At 43.9% G+C, this 26,741-nt stretch overlaps 1 protein-coding gene and 1 long non-coding RNA gene across 4 annotated transcripts in view; one reads left to right on the forward strand and one right to left on the reverse strand.

Moving 5' to 3' along the window:
• Nucleotides 1-20,461: 20,461 nt before the first annotated feature.
• Nucleotides 20,462-26,741, reverse strand: part of NFU1 (NFU1 iron-sulfur cluster scaffold) — a 50,210-nt gene continuing 43,930 nt past the window's right edge. Inside the window, exons 7-8 of one of the 3 annotated variants that reach the window (XM_038746667.1) lie at nucleotides 25,291-25,465; nucleotides 20,462-20,677 (exon numbers count right to left, since the gene is read on the reverse strand). In XM_038746667.1, the coding sequence (XP_038602595.1) occupies nucleotides 20,633-20,677; nucleotides 25,291-25,465 (220 nt within the window). In that variant the 3' untranslated portion in view covers nucleotides 20,462-20,632. Of the gene's footprint in view, nucleotides 20,678-25,196; nucleotides 25,466-26,741 lie in introns of all 3 variants that reach the window. The other 2 variants (XR_005451077.1, XM_038746668.1) reach the window with 2 other exon arrangements.
• LOC119928427 overlaps nucleotides 25,430-26,741 on the forward strand; it is a 39,985-nt gene continuing 38,673 nt past the window's right edge. The window contains exon 1 of the long non-coding RNA XR_005451078.1: nucleotides 25,430-25,497. This is a non-coding gene — a long non-coding RNA (uncharacterized LOC119928427). The remainder of the gene's footprint in view (nucleotides 25,498-26,741) is intronic.

Below are 26,741 nucleotides of genomic sequence, written 5' to 3' on the forward strand. Positions count from 1 at the left end.
GTACTGAGCGCTTGGAAAGTACAATTCTACAACATACAGAGACGATCCCTACCCAACAATGGGTTCACAGTCTAGAAGCAGTGAGACAGACAACAAAACCAAACAAGTAAGCGTCAGTCCCATCAAAATAGATAAATAGAATTATGGATATATACACATCATTAATAAAATAAATAGAATAATAAATACGTACACAACTGCCGTGGGGCAGGGGGCTGGGCTGGTGGGCAAGTCGCTTCACTTCTCTGGGCCTCAGTTCCCTCATCTGGAAAATGGGGAGCGAGACTTTGAGCCCCACGGGGTCCAACAAGACACAGTGTGACTTTGGGCAAGTTGCTTTTTCATTCATTCATTCATTCAATCGTATTTATTGAGCACTTGCTGTGTGCAGAGCACTGTGCTAAGCGCTTGGGAAGTCCAAGTCGGCAACATCTAGAGACGGTCCCTACCCAACAGCGGGCTCACGGTCTAGAAGGGGGAGACAGATAATAAAACAAAACACGTGGACGGGTGTCAAGTCGTCAGAACAAATGGAATTAAAGAATTAATGAATTAAAAATAATAATAATGGCATTTATTAAGCACTTACTATGTGCAAAGCACTGTTCTAAGTGCTGGGGAAGTTACAAAGCCCTCTCCTTCCTATAATAATAATAACATAATAATAATGATAATAATAATAATAATGGCATTTATTAAGCGCTTACTATGTGCAAAGCACTGTTCTAAGCGCTGGGGAAGTTACAAAGCCCCCTCCTTCCTATAATAATAATAATGTAATAATAATAATAATGGCATTTATTAAGCGCTTACTATGTGCAAAGCACTGTTCTAAGCGCTGGGGAAGTTACAAAGCCCCCTTCTTCCTATAATAATAATAATGTAATAATAATAATAATGGCATTTATTAAGCGCTTACTATGTGCCAAGTACTGTTCTAAGCACTGGGGGGATACAAGGTGATCAGGTTGTCCCACGGGGGGCTCACAGTCTTCATCCCCATTTTACGGACGAGGGAACTGAGGCCCAGAGAAGTGAAGTGACTTGCCTAAAGTCACCCAGCTGACAGTTGGCGGAGCCGGGATTTGAACCCCTGACCTCTGACTCCAGAGCTCACTTAATAACGGCATTTATTAAGCGCTTACTATGTGCAAAGCACTGTTCTAAGTGCTGGCACTGTTCTAAGCTCCCTTGTCTGCTCCGTGAGCTTGGGTAAGTCGCTTCGCTTCTCTGGGCCTCAGTTCCTTCATCTGGAAAATGGGGATTAAGAATGTGAGCCGCACGTGGGACAGGGACCGGGTCCAATCTGATTAGCTTGGATCTATCCCAGCGCTTAGAACAGTGTCCGGCACCCAGCGGGGGCTTCACAAATCAATCAATCAATCAATCGTATTTATTGAGCACTTACTGTGTGCAGAGCACTGGACTAAGCGCTTGGGAAATACCAGATACCACATACAAATACCACCTGTCCATAGTTACCCTTGCAGTAATTCATTCATTCATTCAATCGTATTTATTGAGTGCTTACTGTGTGCAGAGCACTGGACTAAGCGCTTGGGAAGTCCAAGTTGGCAACATATAGAGACGGTCCCTACCTAACAATGTGCTCACAGTCTAGAAGTAATCAAGTTTTATTAGGGTCCAAGGGTGTGGCAGCACCCCCATCCCCCTCTCCATCCCCCCCGCCTTACCTCCTTCCCCTCCCCACAGCTCCTGTATATATGGATAGATGTTTGTACAGATTTATTACTCTATTTATTTACTTTACTTGTACATATTTATTCTATTTATTTTATTTTGTTAATATGTTTGGTTTTGTTCTCTGTCTCCCCCTTCTAGACTGTGAGCCCACTGTTGGGTAGGGACTGTCTCTATAGGTTGCCAACTTGGACTTCCCAAGCGCTTAGTCCAGTGCTCTGCACACAGTAAGCACTCAATAAATACGACTGAATGAATGAATGGCAGAAACAACTAATGGGTCAAGGTGATTTATTACTCTATTTATTTTATTATTACTCTATTTTATTTATTACTCTATTTTATTTGTACATATTTATTCTATTTATTTTATTTGGTTTATATGTTTGGTTTTGTTCTCTGTCTCCCCCTTCTAGACTATGAGTCCGCTGCTGGATAAGGACCATCTCTATATGTTGCCAACTTGTACTTCCCAAGCACTTAGTCCAGTGCTCCGCACACAGTAAGTGCTCAATAAATATGATTGAATGAATGAATGGCAGATAAAATTATTGGGTCAAGGTGATTTATTACTCTATTTTATTATTACTCTATTTTATTTATTACTCTATTTTATTTGTACATATTTATTCTACTTATTTTACTTTGTTAACATGTTTTGTTTTGTTGCCTGTCTCCCCCTTCTAGACTGTGAGCCCACTGTTGGGTAGGGACCGTCTCTATATGTTGCCAACTTGTACTTCCCAAGCGCTTAGTACAGTGCTCTGCACACAGTAAGCGCTCAATAAATACGATTGAATGAATAAATGAATGAATGGCAGATAAAATTAATTGGTCAAGGTGATTTATTACTCTATTCATTAATTTTATTATTACTCTATTTTATTTATTACTCTTTTTTATTTGTACATATTTATTCCATTTATTTTATTTTGTTAGTATGTTTGGTTTTGTTCTCTGTTTCCCCCTTTTAGACTGTGAGCCCACTGTTGGGTAGGGACCGTCTCTAGATGTTGCCAACTTGGACTTCCCAAGCGCTTAGTCCAGTGCTCTGCACACAGTAAGCGCTCAATAAATACGATTGAATGAATGAATGAATGAATGGCAGATAAAATTAATTGGTCAAGGTGATTTATTATTCTATTCATTCATTTTATTATTACTCTGTTTTATTACTCTGTTTTATTTGTACATATTTATTCTATTTATTTTATTTTGTTACTATGTTTTCTTTTGTTCTCTGTTTCCCCCTTCTAGACTGTGAGCCCACTGTTGGGTAGGGACCGTCACTATAGGTTGCCAACTCGTACTTCCCAAGCGCTTAGTCCAGTGCTCTGCACACAGTAAGCGCTCAATAAATACGACTGAATGAATGAATGGCAGATAAAATTAATGGGTCAAGGTGATTCCTTTCTGCACCGCGTGGCTCAGAGTTCAAGACCCCCGTTGCCCGATTTCACCTTCTGGGCCTCACAGTCTTCCCCAAGCCCCTGTTCTGGGAAGGAGAGAGAAGCAGCGTGGCTCCGTGGAAAGAGCCCGGACTTTGGAGTCAGAGGTCATGGGTTCAAATCCCGGCTCCACCAACTGTCAGCTGTGTGACTTTGGGTAAGTCACTTCACTTCTCTGGGCCTCAGTTCCCTCATCTGTCAAATGGGGATGAAGACTGTGAGCCCCCCGTGGGACAACCTGATCACCTTGTAACCTCCCCAGCGCTTAGAACAGTGCTTTGCACACAGTAAGCGCTTAATAAATGCTCTCATCATTATTATTATTATTATTTCTGACAGTTCTCTGCCGCGCCGAACCGTCTTAAAGCGAATAACATATTCAGTTCAATTCAATTGTATCTATCGAGCGCTCACTGCGTTCGGGGCACTGTACTGAGTGTTTGGGAGAAGACGATACCACAATAAAGCCGATGGGACGGAGTTTCTGTTTGATGTGGAGGTGGGTGGGCAACCACTGGAGTTTTTTGAGGAGGGGGGTGACACGTATTGAACGTTTTGGTAGAAAAACGATGCAGGCAGGGGAGTGAAGGATGGACTGGAGTGGCGAGAGACAGGAGGCCGAGAGGTCAGCGAGAAGGCCGATTGTACGTATTTATTACTCTATTTGTACATATTTATTGCATTTATTTTATTTTGTTAATATGTTTTGTTTTGTTCTTCGTCTCCCCCTTCTAGACTTTCGTGAACCCATTGTAGGGTAGGGACCGTCTCTAGATGTTGCCAACTTGGACTTCCCAAGCGCTTAGTCCAGTGCTCTGGACACAGTAAGTGCTCAATAAATACGATTGAATGAATAAATGAATGAATGGCAGATAAAATTAATGGGTCAAGGTGATTTATTACTCTATTTTATTATTACTCTATGTATTTTATTTACCACTCTGTACATATTTATTCTATTTATTTTATTTTGTGAATATGTTTTGTTTTGTTCTCTGTCTCCCCCTTCTAGACTGTGAGCCCGCTGTTGGGAAGGGACCGCCTCTTTATGTTGCCAACTTGGACTTCCCAAACGCTTAGTCCAGTGCTTTGCACACAGTAAGCGCTCAAGAAATACGATTGAATGAATAGATGAATGAATGGCAGATAAAATTAATGGGTCAAGGTGATTTATTACTCTATTTTATTATTACTCTATCATCATCATCATCATCAATCGTATTTATTGAGCGCTTACTGTGTGCAGAGCACTGTACTAAGCGCTTGGGAAGTACAAATTGGCAACATCATCATCATCAATCGCATTTATTGAGTGCTTACTGTGTGCAGAGCACTGTACTAAGCGCTTGGGAAGTACAAATTGGCAACATAGAGAGACAGTCCCTACCCAACAGTGGGCTCACAGTCTAAAAGGGGGAGACAAAACCAAACATACTAACAAAATAAAATAGAATAGATATGTACAAGTAAAATAAATAGAGTAATAAATATGTACAAGCACTATGCATTTTATTTACTACTCTATTTGTACATATTTATTCTATTTTATTTTGTGAATATGTTTTGTTTTGTCGTCTGTCCCCCGCTTCTAGACTGTGAGCCCGCTGTTGGGTAGGGACCGTCTCTAGATGTTGCCAACTTGGACTTTCCAAGCTCTTAGCCCAGTGCTCTGCACACAGTGAGCGCTCAATAAATACGACTGAATGAATAAGTGAATGAATCCAGGCGGGAGAGGATGACGGATCCCCTTGTTTCCGTCCCAGCGCTTAGAACAGTGCTTTGCACATAGTAAGCGCTTAACAAATGCCATTATTATTATTATTATTATTGCGCTAATGTGGTAGCCGTTTGGATGGGGAAGAAAGGGTGGATTTTAGTCATCGTGGCTCAGTGGAAAGAGCCCGGGCTTTGGAGTCAGAGGTCATGGGTTCAAATCCCAACCCCACCACTTGTCAGCTGTGCGACTTTGGGCAAGTCCCTTCACTTCTTGGGCCTCAGCTCCCTCATCTGTAAATATATGTATATATGTTTTATATGTATATATGTTTGTACGTATTTATTACTCTATTTTATTGGTACATATTTATTCTATTCATTTTATTTTGTGAATATGTTTTGTTCTCTGTCTCCCCCTTCATCATCATCAATCGTATTTATTGAGCGCTTACTGTGCGCAGAGCACCGTACTAAGTGCTTGGGAAGTACAAGTTGGTAACATACAGAGACAGTCCCTACCCAGCAGTGGGCTCACAGTCTAAAAGGAGAACAAAACCACACATACTAACAAAATAAAATAAATAGAATAAATAGAATAGAGCCCACTGTTGGGTAGGGACCATCTCTAGATGGCATTTATTAAGCACTTACTATGTTCAAAGCAGTGTTCTAAGCGCTGGGGAGGTTATAAGGTGATCAGGTTGTCCCACGGGGGGCTCACAGCCTTCATCCCCATTCTCCAGATGAGGTCACTGAGGCCCAGAGAAGTGACGTGACTTGCCCAAAGTCACACAGCTGACAAGTGGCGGAGCCGGGACTCGAGCCCATGACCTCTGACTCCAAAGCCCGGGCTCTTTCCACTGAGCCACGCTGCTTCTCTTTTTGTTGCCAACTTGTACTTCCCAAGCGCTTAGTACAGTGCTCTGCACACAGTAAGTGCTCAATTGTGGCAGACATGACATCTGGGCCTAGGCCACCCCCCACCCGGCCTTCCGCGCTCACAGGAAGACCTACAAGGAGCAATGAAGGAAGTCAGGCTGCTAGATAAATAATTTGGCTAATTTGGCGAAATAATTCGGAGAGCTGCCATGGGAAAGGGCCGATCTAGGCAGGACCTCAGCCTTGCTGCTAAGCTTGCGGTCATCATCATCATCATCAATCGTATTTATTGAGCGCTTACTATGTGCAGAGCGCTGGACTAAGCGCTTGGGAAGTACAAATTGGCAACATATAGAGACAGTCCCTACCCAACAGTGGGCTCACAGTCTAAAAGGGGGAGACAGAGAACAAAACCAAACATACTAACTTGAGTCTCCTCACTGTAGAAAATCCTCCACGGTGTGCGGAATAAACCGTCTCCTTGTCATTCATTCAATCGTATTTATTGAGCGCTCACTGTGTGCAGAGCACTGGACTAAGCGCTTGGGAAGTCCAAGTTGGCAACATATAGGGACGGTCCCTACCCAACAGTGGGCTCACAGTCTAGAAGGGGGAGACAGAGAACAGAACAAAACATATTAACAGAATAAAATAAATAGAATAAATATGTACAAGTAAAATAAATCAATAAATAAGAGTAATATGAGAGCTCATTTGGGGCAGAAAGCGACCACTAATTCTATTGTATTGTACTGTCCAGAGCGCTTATTACAGTGCCCTGCACATAACAAGTGCTCAATAAATACCATCAGTTGACTGACGGATGAAGGATATGGTTGTCCCTTTGACTTCCTTAAACCTGATTCCTTATGGTGGTTCCAGGGAATCCCAAAGTTCCCTTGCCATTCGGTGAACCCCAACGGCCAGACAGCCTCGTTCGTAAAGTTTTAAGGGGCACAAAGAGTTCACTCAGCAAGCCACCCCATGAAAACCTCATTGAGTTTATTTTCCCCTATCCATCTGTATTGGAGTCACTCACTGGCTACACATACGCATGGGATCTTTTAATAAGAATCACAATTTTTAAAAACAAAAATCATCTTGTGCACGAGATACGCTCATTCCACTTTCCTCGGTCTGGTTCGATCCTTTCGTGACGTAATCCTTTCAGTGTTTTCTACATTTTTATGATATAATAATAATAATAATAATGATAATGGCATTTATTAAGCGCTTACTATGTGCAAAGCACTGTTCTAAGCGCTGGGGTAGAGACAAGGTAATCAAGTTGTCCCACATGGGGCTCACAGACTTAATCCCCATTTTCCAGATGAGGTAACTGAGGCACAGAGAAGTGAAGTGACTTGCCCAAAGTCACACAGCTGACAAGTGGCGGAGCCGGGATTTGAACCCATGACCTCTGACTCCAAAGCCCGGGCTCTTTCCACTGAGCCACGCTGCTTCTCTCACAATATACACAATTTTATGAGCAATTTCCACTGCTCGGTACAATTACCAACAACTTCACAGAAGGTGTCTGACGAATCATCGTGCTTGTCAATCAATCAATCAATCAATCGTATTTATTGAGCGCTTACTATGTGCAGAGCACTGTGCTAAGCGCTTGGGAAGTACAAATTGGCATCACATAGAGACAGTCCCTACCCAACAGTGGGCTCACAGTCTAAAAGGGGGAGACAGAGAACAGAACCAAACATACCAACAAAATAAAATAAGTAGGATAGAAATGTACAAGTAAAATAAATAAATAAATAAATAAATAAATAGAGAAATAAATATGTACAACCATATATACAGGTGCTGTGGGGAAGGGAAGGAGGTAAGACGGGGGGATGGAGAGGGGGACGAGGGGGAGACGAGGGGGAGACCTTGTCCACCTTGAGACTCGCCTGGCCCGTGTTCTTCCATCGTGCGGGCGCGTCTTCCCGCCGCGCCAGACGCGTGGAGGCAGGCGGCGACAAATGGCGCCCAAACAGGAACACTAATTAAACTGGAAGCGCGGCGCCCTTATCTTGGAATCCCCACTGATTAATCATCTCACCTTTTTGCTACCTTGTGAGGAGCCCCGGAGCTCTCTTCCCCAAAATGACAAGCCGCCCTGGAGTTAGAGCAGGTAGTCCAAAAATTGGCTCAGGCTACGGTGGGCCGTGTCACCCCCGGGATACCTTTATCCGCCGTTGTCGTTCCCACCTCCGTCATGCCTACGGGGGTTATATGTCGAGAACAACAATTGGTTGAGCGCTTAACACTAAGTTAAGCGCTTAGTCCAGTGCTCTGCACGTAGTAAGCGCTCAATAAATACAATTGATGATGATTGATGATTCCCTTCAAGGCCCTGCTGAGAGCTCACCTCCTCCAGGAGGCCTTCCCAGACTGAGCCCCTTCCTTCCTCTCCCTCTCATCCCCCATCTTACCTCCCTCCCTTCCCCACAGCACCTGTATAGATGTATATATGTTTGTACATATTTTTTTACTCTAATTTATTTGTACATATCTATTCTATTTATTTTATTTTGTGAGTATGCTTGGTTTTGTTCTCTGTCTCCCCGTTTTAGACTGTGAGCCCACTGTTGGGTAGGGACTGTCTCTAGATGTTGCCAATTTGTACTTCCCAAGCGCTTAGTACAGTGCTCTGCACATAGTAAGCGCTCAATAAATACGATTGATGATGATGATGATGATGAGTGGATGCATTTGCCCACTCAGCCCCGCCGCTCTGTTTCCCCATATCCGACTTTGGTAGCCCGGTTATTGGGTCGTTTAATTCGGCGCGTTACCGTCCTTTCCGGGATCGGACCCTCCGCATTATACCAACCACATACTTCAGATCAACTTCCCGCACTTCTTGGCAACGCGATCCTGATCGGCAGATCCTTTCGGCAACGCATACCGGGGCTTGGGTTCCTGGTCTCCCGGATAGTCCACGATTAAAGGTTTTCTCACCTTTTGCAATGGGTATTCCCCTGCATCACGGTTCCGGACCCAATCCCGGGGGCTACCATCATCATCATCATCAATTGTATTTATTGAGCGCTTACTATGTGCAGAGCACCGGACTAAGCGCTTGGGAAGTCCAAATTGGCAACATCTAGAGACAGTCTCTACCCAACAGTGGGCTCGCAGTCTAAAAGGGGGAGACAGAGAACAAAACCAAACATACTAACAAAATAAAATAAAACAAATAAAAAAAAAATAAGGTCCAAAGAGCCTAAAATCTCCTAGGCTAGGGCTTGTGGTCAATGAATGTATCCCCTATCTTTTGCATTGTCCTCTCCCAAGCATTTAATACTGTGCTCTGCACACAGTAAGTGCTCAATAAATACCATTATTGGTTGATTTTTGAGGTTGCCATCAATGGCCACAAAGTGACGTGGGCCTTAATCTTTGCTCTTTAGCTGTTTTGCAATACATGGAACATCATTCAGGAAGAAGAAGGTCATATAGTGGTTCATTACGGTATTTATTTTTCCCGACCTCTGCAATTGGTAAACATTCGGATATACAAAATAAAAATAGAATAGATAGGCACAAGCAAAATAAATAAATAAATAAAGAGTAATAAATATGTACAAACATATATACAGGTGCTGTGGGGAAGGGAAGGAGGGAAGAGTTTTTACCACAGTTTTTACAGATGGAACGAAAGGCCGAGCCGCCCGTTATTGTCCTCCGGACACTTCCCGCGTTATCCCCATTCCGCTCAACACGCGGAACTTGTAGCCGAGACGTCAGTCCTTCGCGATTTCCCTCAATCACTTATTACTGATACATATTATGCATATTGTACATTTTATATACATATATAAAAGCCGGTATGCATGCTTTGTTACTCTTCACATTGAGACTGCAGCGCTCCGGCTTTCCGAGGCAGCCATTCTTCCTTTGTTCCGGGAACTTCGAGCAACCATTTCGCGCTCATTCTCATTGTTTTTATATTTCTCATATTAGGGCGCATCCGTCCCTCCCCGGACCATCGGTTGGAGGTAACGTTTGCGCAGGTTATTGTGAAAGCTTGTACCTCCTGGGTTACTACATTACCCGCGGCCTCTAAATAAATACTCTATTTATTTATTTATTTAATTTGTACATATCTATTCTATTTATTTTATTCTGTTAGTACGTTTGGTTTTGTTCTCTGTCTCCCCCTTTTAGACCGTGAGCCCACTGTTGGGTAGGGACTGTCTCTATATGTTGCCAATTTGTACTTCCCAAGTGCTTAGTACAGTGCTCTGCACATAGTAAGCGCTCAATAAATACGATTGATGATGATGATGATGATGAATCCCCGTGGTCTTGCGCCAAGAAAGCCGTGGCAAATGGACGTCACGCATTACCCTCCCTTTGGCAGATTGGCTTTTATTCATGTTACTGTTGATGCCTGTACATTATTTACTTTTGCGTCCGCTCACACTGGTGAATCAGCCAAACGTGTTATGGATCATTTATTTCTTGCTTTTGCCTTTATGGGAATTCCACAGGTGTTGAAAACCGACAACGGTCCTGCATATACTTCTAAAGCGTTTCGGTCTTTCTGTAATATTTTTGCTATCCGCCATGTCACGGGTATTCCATACAATCCCTTCCCCACAGCACCTGTATATATGTATATATGTTTGTACAGATTTATTACTCTATTTATTTATTTTATTTGTACATATCTATTCTATTGATTTTATTTTGTTAGTATGTTTGCTTTTGTTCTCTGTCTCCCCCTTTTAGACTGTGAGCCCACTGCTGGGTAGGGACTGTCTCTATATGTTACCAACGTGTACTTCCCAAGTGCTTAGTCCAGTGCTCTGCACACAGTAAGCGCTCAATAAACACGACTGATGATGATGATGAATCAGCCAAACATGTTACGGATCATTTATTTCTTGCTTTTGCCTTTATGGGAATTCCACAGGTGTTGAAAACCGACAACGGTCCTGCATATACTTCTAAAGCGTTTCAGTCTTTCTGTAATATTTTCGCTATCTGCCATGTCACAGGTATTTCATACAATTCCTTCCCCACAGCACCTGTATATATGTATGTATGTTTGTACATATTTATTACTCTATTTATTTATCTTACTTGTACATATCTATTCTATTTATTTTATTTTGTTAGTATGTTTGGTTTTGTTCTCTGTCTCCCCCTTTTAGCCTGTGAGCCCACTGCTGGGTAGGGACTGTCTCTATATGTTACCAACTTGTACTTCCCAAGTGCTTAGTCCAGTGCTCTGCACACAGTAAGCGCTCAATAAATACGATTGATGATGATGATGATGATGAATCAGCCAAACATGTTACGGATCATTTATTTCTTGCTTTTGCCTTTATGGGAATTCCACAGCTGTTGAAAACCGACAACGGTCCTGCATATACTTCTAAAGCGTTTTGGTCTTTCTGTAATATTTTTGCTATCCGTCATGTTACGGGTATTCCATACAATCCCTTCCCCACAGCACCTGTATATATGTATATATGTTTGTACATATTTATTACTCTATTTATTTATTTTACTTGTACATATCTATTCTATTTATTGTCACGGGTATTCCATACAATCCCTTCCCCACAGCACCTGTATAGATGTATATATGTTTGTACATATTTATTACTCTATTTATTTATTTATTTTACTTGTACATATCTATTCTATTTATTTTATTTTGTTAGTATGTTTGGTTTTGTTCTCTGTCTCCCCCTTTTAGACTGTGAGCCCACTGCTGGGTAGGGGCTGTCTCTATATGTTACCAACTTGTACTTCCCAAGCGCTTAGTCCAGTGCTCTGCACACAGTAAGCGCTCAATAAATACGATTGATGATGATGTTGATGATGAATCAGCCAAACATGTTACGGATCATTTATTTCTTGCTTTTGCCTTTATGGGAATTCCACAGGTGTTGAAACCCGACAACGGTCCTGCATATACTTCTAAAGCGTTTCGGTCTTTCTGTAATATTTTTGCTATCCGCCATGTCACGGGTATTCCATACAATCCCTTCCCCACAGCACCTGTATATATGTATGTATGTTTGTACATATTTATTACTCTATTTATTTATTTTACTTTTGCATATCTATTCTATTTATTGTCACGGGTATTCCATACAATCCCTTCCCCACAGCACCTGTATAGATGTATATATGTTTGTACATATTTATTACTCTATTTATTTATTTATTTTACTTGTACATATCTATTCTATTTATTTTATTTTGTTAGTATGTTTGGTTTTGTTCTCTGTCTCCCCCTTTAGACTGTGAGCCCACTGCTGGGTAGGGACTGTCTCTATATGTTACCAACGTGTACTTCCCAAGTGCTTAGTACAGTGCTCTGTACACAGTAAGTGCTCAATAAATACGATTGATGATGATGATGAATCAGCCAAACATGTTACGGATCATTTATTTCTTGCTTTTGCCTTTATGGGAATTCCACAGGTGTTGAAAACCGACAACGGTCCTGCATATACTTCTAAAGCGTTTCGGTCTTTCTGTAATATTTTCGCTATCCGCCATGTCACGGGTATTCCATACAATCCCTTCCCCACAGCACCTGTATATATGTTTGTACATATTTATTACTCTATTTATTTTACTTGTACATATCTATTCTATTGATTTTATTTTGTTAGTATGTTTGTTTTTGTTCTCTGTCTCCCCCTTTTAGACTGTGAGCCCACTGCTGGGTAGGGACTATCTCTATATGTTGCCAATTTGTACTTCCCAAGCGCTTAGTCCAGTGCTCTGCACACAGTAAGCGCTCAATAAATACGACTGATGATGATGATGAATCAGCCAAACATATTACAGATCATTTATTTCTTGCTTTTGCCTTTACGGGAATTCCACAGGTATTGAAACCCGACAACGGTCCTGCATATACTTCTAAAGCGTTTCAGTCTTTCTGTAATATTTTCGCTATCCGCCACGTCACGGGTATTCCATCCCATCCCACGGGTCAAGCCATTGTCGAAAACCGTCATCGTCGGCTCAGAGCTTTTTTGGAAAAGCGAAAAGGGGGAGACGAACTGACTTCTCCCCATAGACAATTACAATCTGCTATATATACCTTTAATTTTTTAACTATGGACGACAAAGGTCTCAGCCCTGCTGAAAAATGGGGTGGCAGGGACACTAAAGAACACCCCGAAGGAGTAAAATGGAAGGATCCTCTCACGCGCCAGGGGCGAGGGCCAGATCCCTTATTAACATCATCATCAATCGTATTTACTGAGCGCTTATTGTGTGCAGAGCACTGTACTAAGCGCTTGGGAAGTACAAGTTGGCAACATATAGAGACAGTCCCTACCCAACAGTGGGCTCACAATCTAAAATTAACATGGGGCCGAGGGTACGCTTGTGTCTTTCCAGAAACTGAGGACCGCCCGATCTGGATACCTACAAAGAACACACGCCGCATCCTTCCTACAGCGCGTCCTCCCTCACCCTGCGTACTTCAGGAGCTGACATCATCATCATCCTCATCATCAATCACATTTATTGAGCGCTTACTATGTGCAGAGCACTGAACTAGGCGCTTGGGAAGTCGAAATTGGCAACATATAGAGACAGTCCCTACCCAACAGTGGGCTCACAGTCTAAAAATAATAATGATAATGGCATTTATTAAGCACTTACCATGTGCACAGCACTGTTCTAAGTGCTGGGGAGGTTACAAGGTGATCAGGTTGTCCCACGGGGGGCTCGCCGTCTTCATCCCCATTTTCCAGATGAGGGAACTGAGGCCCAGAGAAGTGAAGTGCCTTGCCCAAAGTCACCCAGCTGACAACTGGCGGAGCCGGGATTTGAACCCCTGACCTCTGACTCCAAAGCCCGGGCTCTTTCCACTGAGCCACGCTGCTTCTTTTTAGAAGAGAACCAGGATACAGACTCCGCAGCCCTTCCTCTGGAGGATCGGCAGCAAAGGTCCTAAAAACGATGATCGCTTTCCTGATCCTCGCCTCCTCCACCGTCGTGATGACTGAGGACTATCGGACTTTTGTTCCGTCCCCTCCGTGGGTTCGGCCAGTTCCGTGGCAGGACCCGGTGGGAGATATTCTCACTAACGCTTCTGCGATTCCGTGGGAAGGACTTGTACTTCCCAAGCGCTTAGTACAGTGCTCTGCACGCAGTAAGCACTCAATAAATACGATTGATGATGAGGAAGGACCAGGAGAAGAGGCCCTTGTCAATGTCTCCCTCCTTGCTACTCGCGCTCAACTTTCTTTTCAACGTTGCGATTATCGTTACCCTCATATCTGTGTGACCCCATCATCATCATCAATCGTATTTATTGAGCGCTTACTGTGTGCAGAGCACTGGACTAAGCGCTTGGGAAGTACAAGTTGGCAACATATAGAGACAGACCCTACCCAACAGTGGGCTCACAGTCTAAAAGGGGGAGACGGAGAACAAAACCAAACATACTAACAGAATAAAATAAATAGAATAGATATGTACAAGTAAAATAAATAGAGTAATAAGTATGTACAAACATATATACATCTATACAGGTGCTGTGGGGAAGGGAAGGAGGTAAGATGGGGGGGATGGAGAGGGGGGCGAGGGGGAGAGGAAGGAAGGGGCTCAGTCTGGGAAGGCCTCCTGGAGGAGGTGAGCTCTCAGCAGGGCCCCATATTATGAATGTCTCCCTTCGTCATCAAGCGTATTTATCGAGCGCTTACTGTGTGCAGAGCGCTTGATTTGCCCCACTTTGCCTTACTCTCCGATGCTATGCAAAATGCCCCTCCCTTGACCATTCCTGCTGACATTGCTTCACCGATCATTTATAATAATAATAATAATAACGATGGCATTTGTTAAGCGCTTACTATGTGCAAAGCACCGTTCTAAGCGCTGGGGAGGACACAAGGTGATCAGGCTGTCCCCCTTGGGGTTCAGTCTTCATCCCCATTTTACAGATGAGGGAACTGAGGCCCAGAGAAGTTCAGTGACTCACCCAGAGTCACCCAGCTGACAACTGGCGGAGCCGGGATTTGAACCCATGATCTCTGACTCCAAAGCCCGGGATCTTTCCAATGAGCCATGCTGCTTCTCTGTCATTTCTGCCCTTGAGGCGGTTAATCCTTTTAATTGGCTCCCAATGCTGCTTATTATTATCAGCTGATCTTATTATTATCTCCCGTATATTATTTTGTTGATCTTGGCCCTGTTTTCCCTGCCCTGCGTTGCCCGATGGCTATCTGTCTTCCTTCGCCCGCTTCTTAACTCAACTCCATGCTTTCCAATTGTTCGAAAAACAAAAAGGGGGACTTGTGGCAGACCTAACATGTGGGCCTATGTAGTAAGCCAGGCCGCCTGGCCTTCCGCGCTCACAGAAAGACCTACAAGGAGCAATGAAGGAAGTCAGGATGCTAGAAAAATAATTTGGCACTGTTCGGAGAGTTGCCATGGGAACGGGCCGATCTAGGCAGGAGCTCAGCCTTGCTGCTAAGCTTGCGGTCATCATCATCATCATCAATCGTATTTATTGAGCGCTTACTATGTGCAGAGCGCTGGACTAAGCGCTTGGGAAGTACAAATTGGCAACATATAGAGACAGCCCCTGCCCAACAGTGGGCTCACAGTCTAGAAGGGGGAGACGGAGAACAAAACCAAACGTACTAACTTGAGGCTCCTCGCTGTAGAAAATCCTCCACGGTGTGCGGAATAAACCGTCTCCTTGTCCACCTTGAGACTCGATCAATCAATCAATCATATTTATTGAGCGCTTACTATGTGCAGAGCACTGGACTAAGCGCTTGGGAAGTACAAATTGGCAACATATAGAGGCGGTCCCTGCCCAACAGTGGGCTCACGGTCTAGAAGGGGGAGACGGAGAACAAAACCAAACGTACTAACCTGAGGCTCCTCGCTGTAGAAAATCCTCCACGGTGTGTGGAATAAACCGTCTCCTTGTCCACCTTGAGACTCAATCAATCAATCAATCATATTTATTGAGCGCTTACTATGTGCAGAGCACTGGACTAAGCGCTTGGGAAGTACAAGTTGGCAACATATAGAGGCGGTCCCTACCCAACATTGGGCTCACGGTCTAAAAGGGGGAGACGGAGGAAAAAAAAAAAAACCAAACATACTAACAAAATAAAATAAATAGAATAGATATGTACAAGTAAAATAAATAGAGTAATAAATATGTACAAACATATATACATAAATACAGGTGCTGTGGGGAAGGGGAGGAGGTAAGATGGGGGGGATGGAGAGGGGGACGAGGGGGAACTCTCGCCTGGCCTGTGTTCTTCCATTGCGTGTGCTCGTCTCCCCGCTGCGCCGGGCGCGTGGAGGCAGACGGCAACACTCAATCATCATCATCATCAATCGTATTTATTGAGCGCTTACTATGTGCAGAGCACTGGACTAAGCACTTGGGAAGTACAAATTGGCAACATATAGAGACAGTCCCTATCCAACAGTGGGCTCACAGTCTAAAAGGGGGAGACAGAGAACAAACCAAACATACTAACAAAATAAAATAAATAGAATAAATATGTACAAATAAAATAGAGTAATAAATATATATATTTATTATATATATTTATATATATATACTCAATAAATACGATTGAATGAATGAATGAATAAAATGGGGATGAAGACTGTGAACCCCCCCATGGGACAACCTGATCCCCCTTTTAATAATAAAAATGGCATTTATTAAGCGCTTACTATGGGCAAAGCACCGTTCAAAGCGCTGGGGAGGTTACAAGGTGATCGGGTTGTCCCACTGGGGGCTCACAGTCTTCATCCCTATTTTCCAGATGAGGTCACTGAGGCCCAGAGAAGTGAAGTGACTCGCCCAAAGTCACCCAGCTGACAAGTGGCGGAGCCGGGATTTGAACCCATGACCTCTGACTCCAAAGCCCGGGCTCTTTCCACTGAGCCACGCTGCTTCTCGTCTGTGAGCCCACTGTTGGGTAGGTACTGATGATGATGGCATTTGTTAAGCGCTTACTATGTGCAAAGCACTGTTCTAAGCGCTGGGGGAGGTTACAAGGTGATCAAGTTGTCCCACAGGGGGCTCACAGTTTTAATCCCCATTTCACAGATGAGGTAACTGAGGCACAGAGAAGTGAAGTGACTTGCCCAAAGTCACACAGCTGACAGTTGACAGAGGCGGGATTTGAACCCATGATCTCTGACTCCAAAGCCCGGGCTTTTTCCACTGAGCCATACTGCTTCTCTAGGTACTGTCTCTATATGTTGCCAACTTGTACTTCGCAAGCGCTTAGTCCAGTGCTCTGCACACAGTAAGCGCTCAATAAATACGATTGATTGATTGATCGATTGATCACCTTGCACCTCCCCGCCAGCGCTTAGAACAGTGCTTTGCACATAGTAAGTGCTTAACAAATGCTATCGTTATTATTATGTTGTGAGGGTCGATCCGACACTTCTAGACTGTGAGCCCGCTGTTGGGTAGGACCGTTTCTATATGTTGCCAACTTGGACTTCCCAGGCGCTTAGTCCAGTGCTCTGCACACAGTCAGCGCTCAATAAATACGATTGATTGATTGACAGGACTCGAAGTGAATGTGTGGGTTCAATAGCTGTGGTTAGAGCAGTCAACGATAATGCCAAGGTTGTGGGTTTGTGAGACAGGAAGGAGGCTGTTGTCATCAACAGGGATGGGAAAGTGATGAGGAGGAGAGGATTTCGATGGGAATCAATAAATCGTATTTATTGAGCGCTTACTGTGTGCAGAGCACTGTACTAAGCGCTTGGGAAGCCCAAGTTGGCAACAAATAGAGACAGTCCCTACCCAACAGTGGGCTCAAGGAGCCCCGTTTTAGACGTGTTAAGCTTGTGGTGACGGGAGGACATTCCCTGTATACATGTTTGTACATATTTATTACTCTATTTTATTTGTACATATTTATTCTATTTATTTTATTATGTTAATATGTTTTGTTTTGTTGTCTGTCTCCCCCTTCTAGACTGTGAGCCCACTGCTGGGTAGGGACCGTCTCTCTATGTTGCCAACTTGGACTTCCCAAGCACTTAGTCCAGTGCTCTGCACACAGTAAGCGCTCAATAAATACAACTGAATGAATGAATGGCAGATAAAATTAATGGGTCAAGGTGATTTATTACTCTATTTTATTACTCTATTTTATTTGTACATATTTATTCTATTTATTTTATTTTGTTAATAGGTTTTGTTTTGTTCTCTGTCTTCCCCTTCTAGGCTGTGAGCCCGCTGTTGGGTAGGGACCGTCTCTATGTGTTGCCGACTGTACTTCCCAAGCGCTTAGTACAGTGCTCTGCACACAGTAAGCGCTCAATAAATAGGATTGAATGAATGACTGAGTGAGTGCTCTGGGGCTGGGAGGGGGAAATGCAGCACTCACTGTGTCCAACCCGATTTGTCTGTATCCACCCCAGCGCTTAGTACAGTGCCCGGCACACAGTAGGCGTTGACAAATACCAGAATTACTACTACTGAGTCACTTAACTTCTCTGTGACTCAGTTACCTCCTCTGTAAAATTATACGACAATGAATGAATCATCATCATCATCAATCGTATTTATTAAGCGCTTACTATGTGCAGAGCACTGTACTAAGCGCTTGGGAAGTACAAATTGGCAACATATAGAGACAGTCCCTACCCAACAGTGGGCTCACAGTCTGGTAATCGGTCTACAGCCGGGCCACGACAATGGATGACAAACCAATAATCAATCAGTCAATCGAAGGTATTCATTGAGCGCTTACTATGTGCACAGCACTGTACTAAGCGCTTGGGAGAGGACATCAGAGCAGACACAATCCCTGCTCAAAGCGAGCTAACAGTGTAGAGGGGGAGACGGACGTTAATAATTAGAGCCCGGGCTTTGGAGTCAGAGGTCAGGGGTTCAAATCCCTGCTCCGCCAATTGTTGGCCGTGTGACTTTGGGCAACTCACTTCATTCATTCATTCATTCGTATTTATTGAGCGCTTACTGTGTGTAGAGCACTGTACTAAGCGCTTGGGAAGTCCAAGTTCTGTGCCTCAGTTCCCTCATCTGTAAAATGGGGATGAAGACTGTGAGCCCCCCGTGGGACAACCTGATCACCTTGTATCCTCCCCAGTGCTTAGAACAGTGCTCTGCGCATAGTAAGCGCTTAACAAATGCCATCATTATTATTAATAATTATTCATAATATGATATATTATTATTTGTATGTTGCCGACTTGTACTTCCCAAGCGCTTAGTACAGTGCTCTGCACACAGTAAGCGCTCAATAACTACGATTGAATGAATTATTATATATTACTATTTTATCATAATTAAAAAGGGAATGAATTCCAGCTCAGAAGAGAAGTGCCATTGATTTACAGGGACGATTTCTGATCTGTATGTATCCACTCCAGCACTTAGCAATAATAATAATAATAATAATAGCATTTATTAAGTGCTTACTATGTGCCAAGCACTGTTCTAAGTGCTGGGGAGGTTACAAGGTGATCGGGTTGTCCCACAGGGGGCTCACAGTCTTAATCCCCATTTTACAGATGAAGTAACTGAGGCCCAGAGAAGTTAAGTGACTTGCCCAAAATCACACAGCTAATTGGTGGAGCCGGGATTTGAACCCATGACCTCTGACTCCAAAGCCTGGGCTCTTTCCACTGAGCCACGCTGCTTCTCTAAGCTTGGTAATAATAACAATAATAATAATAATAATAATAATAATAATAATAATGATGGTATTTGTTGAGCACTTACTATGTGCCAAGCACTGTTCTAAGGGCTGGGGTAGATACAAGGTGATCAGGTTGTCCCACGGGGGGCTCACAGTCTTCATCCCCATTTTACAGATGAGGTCACTGAGGCCCAGAGACGTGAAGTGGCTTGCCCAAGGTCGCCCGGCAGACGGGTGGCGGAGCTGGGATTCGAACCCACGTCCTCTGACTCCCAAGCCTGGGCTCTTTCCACTGAGCTACACTAGTACTGTGCTTGGCATCTAGTAAATGCATGATAAATACCGTCATTATTAATAAAACGGTATTTATTATACGATTGAATAAATACGATTACTCTATTTATTTTACTTGTACCTATTCTATTTTATTTTGTTAGTATGTTTGGTTTTGTTCTCTGTCTCCCCTTTTAGACTGTGAGCCCACTGTTGGGGAGGGACTGTCTCTATGTGTTGCCAACTTGTACTTCCCAAGCGCTTAGTACAGTGTTCTGCACACAGTAAGCGCTCAATAAATACGATTGATTGATTGATTGATTGGATATTAAATGCCCACTGAAACCAATGCAAGAGGCCCACGGTTTCGGCAACCATTGAATAATTTACCATAACAATCAATCGTGTTTATTGAGCGCTTACTGTGTGAAGAGCACTGTACTAAGCGCTTGGGAAGTACAAGTTGGCAACATCTCGAGCCGGTCCCTACCCAACAGCGGGCTCACAGTCTAGAAGGGGGAGATAGAGAATAAAACCAAACGTACTAACAAAATAAAATAAATAGAATAGATAGGGACAAGTAAAATAGAGTAATAAATCTGTACAAACATATATACATATATACAGGTGCTGTGGGGAAGGGAAGGAGGTAAGATGGTAAGATAACGAAATGAAACTCAAAATTATTTCACCACTTACCCGGTAAAAATACGGATAACGCTGTTCTGGGAAATTTCTGAACACCAATATACTACAGAAAATAAAAAGAACGGTTTACAGCAGAGCTTCCGGAGGGTTTTTTTTTAATAATAGAGGCATTTTCTCTCCTGTTTGGGGGGAGATTGAATTTCAGTATTGTTCCCTGAAGAAAACGGCCCGTTCTATCTGAATCCATACGGAAAATCCTCGTGCAGATAGGGTAAAAAGGGAGCCAAAAATCGGGGAAATCCAGAGCGTTCAAGGAGATTGTATTTCTTTTTCTTCATCGTCATCATCCACAACCTAAAAATCAAAACAAAAGGCATTCAGGAGGCTAATTTGAAACTTCTCTCTTCACCTTCAACTTCACCTTGTATCCTTCCTAGTGCTTAGAATGGTGCTTGGCACATAGTAAGCGCTTAACAAATACCAACATATACAACCTGATGACCTCGTATCCCCCCCCCACCAGCGCTTAGAACGGTGCTTGGCACATAGTAAGCGCTTAACAAATACCAACACAGACATATACAACCTGATGACCTCGTATCCCCCCCCCACCCAGTGCTTAGAACGGTGCTTGGCACATAGTAAGCGCCTAACAAATACCAACATAGACATAGACAACTTGATGACCTCGTATTCCCCCTCCCCAGCGCTTAGAACGGTGCTTGGCACATAGTAAGCACTTAACAAATACCAACATATACAACCTGATGACCTCGTATCCCCCCTGCAGTGCTTAGAACGGTGCTTGGCACATAGTAAGCGCTTAACAAATACCAACATAGACATATACAACCTGATGACCTTGTATCCCCCCCGCAGTGCTTAGAATGGTGCTTGGCACTTAGTAAGCGCTTAACAAATACCAACATATGCAACCTGATGACCTCATATTCCCCCCCCCAGCGCTTAGAACGGTGCTTGGCACATAGTAAGCGCTTAACAAATACCAACATATACATATATTTTTAGACTGTGAGCCCACTGTTGCGTAGGGACTGTCTCTATATGTTGCCGACTTGTACTTCCCAAGCGCTTAGTACAGTGCTCTGCACACAGTAAGTGCTCAATAAATACGATTGACTGATATACAACCTGATGACCTCGTATCCCCCCCAGCGCTTAGAACGGTGCTTGGCACTTAGTAAGTGCTTAACAAATACCAACATATACATATACATATACATAAAAAACCCTCTCTTGACCCCACCTCACCTTCTAGTTATCGCCCATCTCCCTCCTACCATTCCTCTCCAAACTCCTTGAACGAGTTGTCTACACGCGCTGCCTAGAATTCCTCAACAACAACTCTCTCCTCGACCCCCTCCAGTCTGGCTTCCGTCCCCTGCATTCCACGGAAACTGCCCTCTCAAAGGTCACCAGTGACCTCCTGCTTGCCAAATCCAACGGCTCCTACTCTGTCCTAATCCTCCTCGACCCCTCAGCTGCCTTCAACACTGTGGCCCACCTCCTTCTCCTCAACACACTATCCGACCTTGGCTTCACAGACTCCGTCCTCTCCTGGTTCTCCTCTTATCTCTCCGGTCGTTCATTCTCAGTCTCTTTTGCAGGCTCCTCCTCCCCCTCCCATCCCCTTACTGTGGGGGTTCCCCAAGGTTCAGTGCTTGGTCCCCTTCTGTTCTCGATCTACACGCACTCCCTTGGTGACCTCATTTGCTCCCACGGCTTCAACTATCACCTCTACGCCGATGACACCCAGATCTCCATCTCTGCCCCTGCTCTCTCCCCCTCCCTCCAGGCTGGCATCTCCTCCTGCCTTCGGGACATCTCCATCTGGATGTCTGCCCGCCACCTAAAACTCAACATGTCCAAGACTGAACTCCTTGTCTTCCCTCCCAAACCTTGTCCTCTCCCTGACTTTCCCATCTCTGTTGACGGCACTACCATCCTTCCCGTCTCACAAGCCCGCAACCTTGGTGTCATCCTCGACTCCGCTCTCTCATTCACCCCTCACATCCAAGCCATGACCAAAACCTGCCGGTCTCAGCTCCGCAACATTGCCAAGATGCGCCCTTTCCTCTCCATCCCAACCGCTCCCCTGCTCATTCAAGCTCTCCTCCTATCCCGTCTGGACTACTGCGTCGGCCTTCTCTCTGATCTCCCATCCTCGTGTCTCTCTCCACTTCAATCCACACTTCATGCTGCTGCCCGGATTGTCTTTGTCCAGAAACGCTCTGGGCACATCACTCCCCTCCTCAAAACTCTCCAGTGGCTCCCAATCAGTCTGCACATCAGGCAGAAACTCCTCCCCCTGGGCTTCCAGGCTGTCCATCCATCCATCCATCCATCCCCTGGCCCCCTCCTACCTCACCTCCCTTCTCTCCTTCTACTGCCCAGCCGGCACCCTCCGCTCCTCCGCAGCTAATCTCCTCACTGTACCTCGCTCTCGCCTGTCCCGCCATCGACCCCCGGCCCACGTCCTCCCCCGGGCCTGGAATGCCCCCAATCCCTCTGCCCATCCGCCAAGCTCGCTCTCTTCCTCCCTTCAAGGCCCTGCTGAGAGCCCACCTCCTCCAGGAGGCCTTCCCAGACTGAGCCCCTTCTTTCCTCTCCCCCTCGTCCCCCTCTCCATCCCCCCGTCTTACCTCCTTCCCTTCCCCACAGCACCTGTATATATGTATATATGTTTGTACAGATTTATTACTCTATTTATTTATTTATTTTACTTGTACATATCTATTCGATTTATTTTATTTTGTTAGTGTGTTTGTTTGTTTTTTCTCTGTCTCCCCCTTTTAGACTGTGAGCCCAATGTTGGGTAGGGACTGTCTCTATATGTTGCCAATTTGTACTTCCCAAGCGCTTAGTACAGTGCTCTGCACATAGTAAGTGCTCAATAAATATGATTGATTGATTGATTTACAACCTGATGACCTTGTAACCCCCCCCCCCCCCAGCGCTTAGAACAGTGCTTGGCACTTAGTAAGCACTTATCATCATCATCATCAATCGTATTTATTGAGCGCTTACTGTGTGCAGAGCACTGTACTAAGCACTTGGGAAGTCCAAATTGGCAACATCTAGAGACAGTCCCTACCCAACAGTGGGCTCACAGTCTAAAAGGGGGAGACAAAACCAAACCTGCTAACAAAATAAAATAAATAGAATAGATATGCACAAGTAAAATAAATAAATAGAGTAATAAATATGAACAAACATATATACAGGTTATCAAATGCCATGATGATGATGCTTATCATCATCATCATCATCAATCGTATTTATTGAGCACTTACTATGTGCAGAGCACTGTACTAAGCGCTTGGGAAGTACAAATTGGCAACATATAGAGACAGTCCCTACCCAACAGTGGGCTCCCAGTCTAAAAGGGGGAGACAAAACCAAACCTGCTAGCAAAATAAAATAAATAGAAAAGATAAACACAAGTAAAATAGAGTAATAAATATGTACGAACATATATACATATATATACAGGTTATCAAATGCCATGATGATGATGCTTATGGTTGCTATGGTTACAGCCCGCGCCCTTCCGCCAAAATAAATAGAATAGATATGCACAAGTAAAATAAATAGAGTAATAAATATGTACGAACATATATACATATATGTACAGGTTATCAAATGCCATGATGATGATGCTTATGGTTGCTATGGTTACAGCCCGCGCCCTTCCGCCAAAATAAATAGAATAGATATGCACAAGTAAAATAAATAGAGTAATAAATATGTACGAACATATATCCATATATATACAGGTTATCAAACGCCATGATGATGATGCTTATGGTTGCTATGGTTACAGCCCGCGCCCTTCCGCCAAAATTAATAGGCTATGCACAAGTAAAATAAATAGAGTAATAAATATGTACGAACATATATCCATATATGTACAGGTTATCAAACGCCATGATGATGATGCTTATGGTTGCTATGGTTACAGCCAGAGCCCTTCTGCCAAAATTAATAGGATATGCACAAGTAAAATAAATAGAGTAATAAATATGTACGAACATATATGCATATATGTACAGGTTATCAAATGCCATGATGATGATGCTTATGGTTGCTATGGTTACAGCCCGCGCCCTTCCACCAAAATTAATAGGATATGCACAAGTAAAATAGAGTAATAAATATGTATGAACATATATACATATACGTACAGGTTATCAAATGCCATGATGATGATGCTTATGGTTGCTATGGTTACAGCCCGCGCCCTTCCACCAAAATAAATAGAATAGATATGCACAAGTAAAATAAATAGAGTAATAAATATGTACGAACATATATCCGTATACGTACAGGTTATCAAATGCCATGATGATGATGCTTATGGTTGCTATGGTTACAGCCCGAGCCCTTCCGCCAAAATTAATAGGATATGCACAAGTAAAATAAATAGAGTAATAAATATGTACGAACATATATCCATATATATACAGGTTATCAAATGCCATGATGATGATGCTTATGGTTGCTATGGTTACAGCCCGAGCCCTTCCGCCAAAATTAATAGGATATGCACAAGTAAAATAGAGTAATAAATATGTACGAACATATATCCATATATGTACAGGTTATCAAACGCCATGATGATGCTGCTTATGGTTGCTATGGTTACAGCCCGAGCCCTTCCGCCAAAATTAATAGGATATGCATAAGTAAAATAAATAGAGTAATAAATATGTACGAACATATATCCATATATGTACAGGTTATCAAACGCCATGATGATGATGCTTATGGTTGCTATGGTTACAGCCCGAGCCCTTCCGCCAAAATTGATAGGATATGCACAAGTAAAATAGAGTAATAAATATGTACGAACATATATCCATATATATACAGGTTATCAAACGCCATGATGATGATGCTTATGGTTGCTATGGTTACAGCCCGCGCCCTTCCGCCGGGGCTTTCACCTGTTCGACCCCTTCGACTTCGGGGATGTAGAACTGCAGCATGTTCTGGATTCCGCTCTTGAGGGTGACGATGGAGCTGGGGCAGCTAGTACAGGAGCCCTGCAGCTTCAGCTGCACGATGCCGTCCTCGAAGCCCCGGAAGATCACGTCGCCTCCGTCCTCCTGCACCGTCGGCCTGGGGGCGGGCACGGGACACGGCCCCGTTCGGTCAGTCGTGACTCTGGGCGAGTCACTTCACTTAATATTAATAATAATAGTGGCATTTATTAAGCGCTTACTATGTGCCAAGGACTGTCCTAAGCGCTGGGGAGGATACAAGGTGATCAGGTTGTCCCACGGGGGGGGCTCACAATCTTCATCCCCATTTTCCAGATGAGGTCACCGAGGCCCGGAGAAGTGAAGCGACCGGCCCAAAGTCACCCAGCTGACCACTGGCGGAGCCGGGATTCGAACCCGTGACCTCTGACTCCAAAGCCTGGGCTCTTTCCACTGAGCCACGCTGCTTCCCTAGGCCTTCCTCCCCCGGACTCTTCCCCTTTTCCTCACCTCAGAGAAGCAGCGTGGCTCAGGGGAAAGGGCCCAGGCTTGGGAATCAGAAGGCACGGGTTCAAATCCCGGCTCAGCCGCTTGTCAGCTGGGTGGCTTTGGGCAAGTCACTTCGCCTCCCTGCGCCTCGGTTCCCTCATCTGGAAAATGGGGATGAAGGCTGTGGGCCCCACGTGGGGCAAACCGATCACCTTGTATCCTCCCCAGCGCTTCGAACAGTGCTTTGCACATAGTAAGCGTTTAACAACTACCAAAATTATTATTATTATTATTATTATCTGTAAAATGGGGATTAAGACTGTGAGCCCCCCGTGGGACAACCTGATCACCTTGTAACCTGCGCTTAGAACAGTGCTCTGCACATAGTAAGCGTTTAACAAACACCAAAATTATTATTATTATTATTATCTGTAAAATGGGGATTAAGACTGTGAGCCCCCCGTGGGACAACCTGATCACCTTGTAACCTGCGCTTAGAACAGTGCTCTGCACATGGTAAGCGTTTAACAAATACCAAAATTATTATTATTATTATCTGTAAAATGGGGATTAAGACTGTGAGCCCCCCGTGGGACAACCTGATCACCTTGTAACCTGCGCTTAGAACAGTGCTCTGCACATAGTAAGTGCTCAATAAATGCCATTATTATTATTACTAATCGCATTTATTAGCGCTTACTAGGTGCAGAGCACTGGACTAAGAGCTTGGGAAGTCCAAGTTGGCAACATCTAGAGACGGTCCCTACCCAACAGTTGGCTCACAGTCTAGAAGGGGGAGACAGACAACAAAACAAAACATATTAACAAAATAAAATGAATAGAATAAATATGCAAAAATAAAATAGAGTAATAAATTCATACAAACATATCCATATATACAGGTGCTGTGGGGAGGGGAAGGAGGT

Source organism: Tachyglossus aculeatus, chromosome 5, assembly GCF_015852505.1.
Source record: "Tachyglossus aculeatus isolate mTacAcu1 chromosome 5, mTacAcu1.pri, whole genome shotgun sequence".
In the NCBI taxonomy this organism is placed as follows: domain Eukaryota; kingdom Metazoa; phylum Chordata; class Mammalia; order Monotremata; family Tachyglossidae; genus Tachyglossus; species Tachyglossus aculeatus.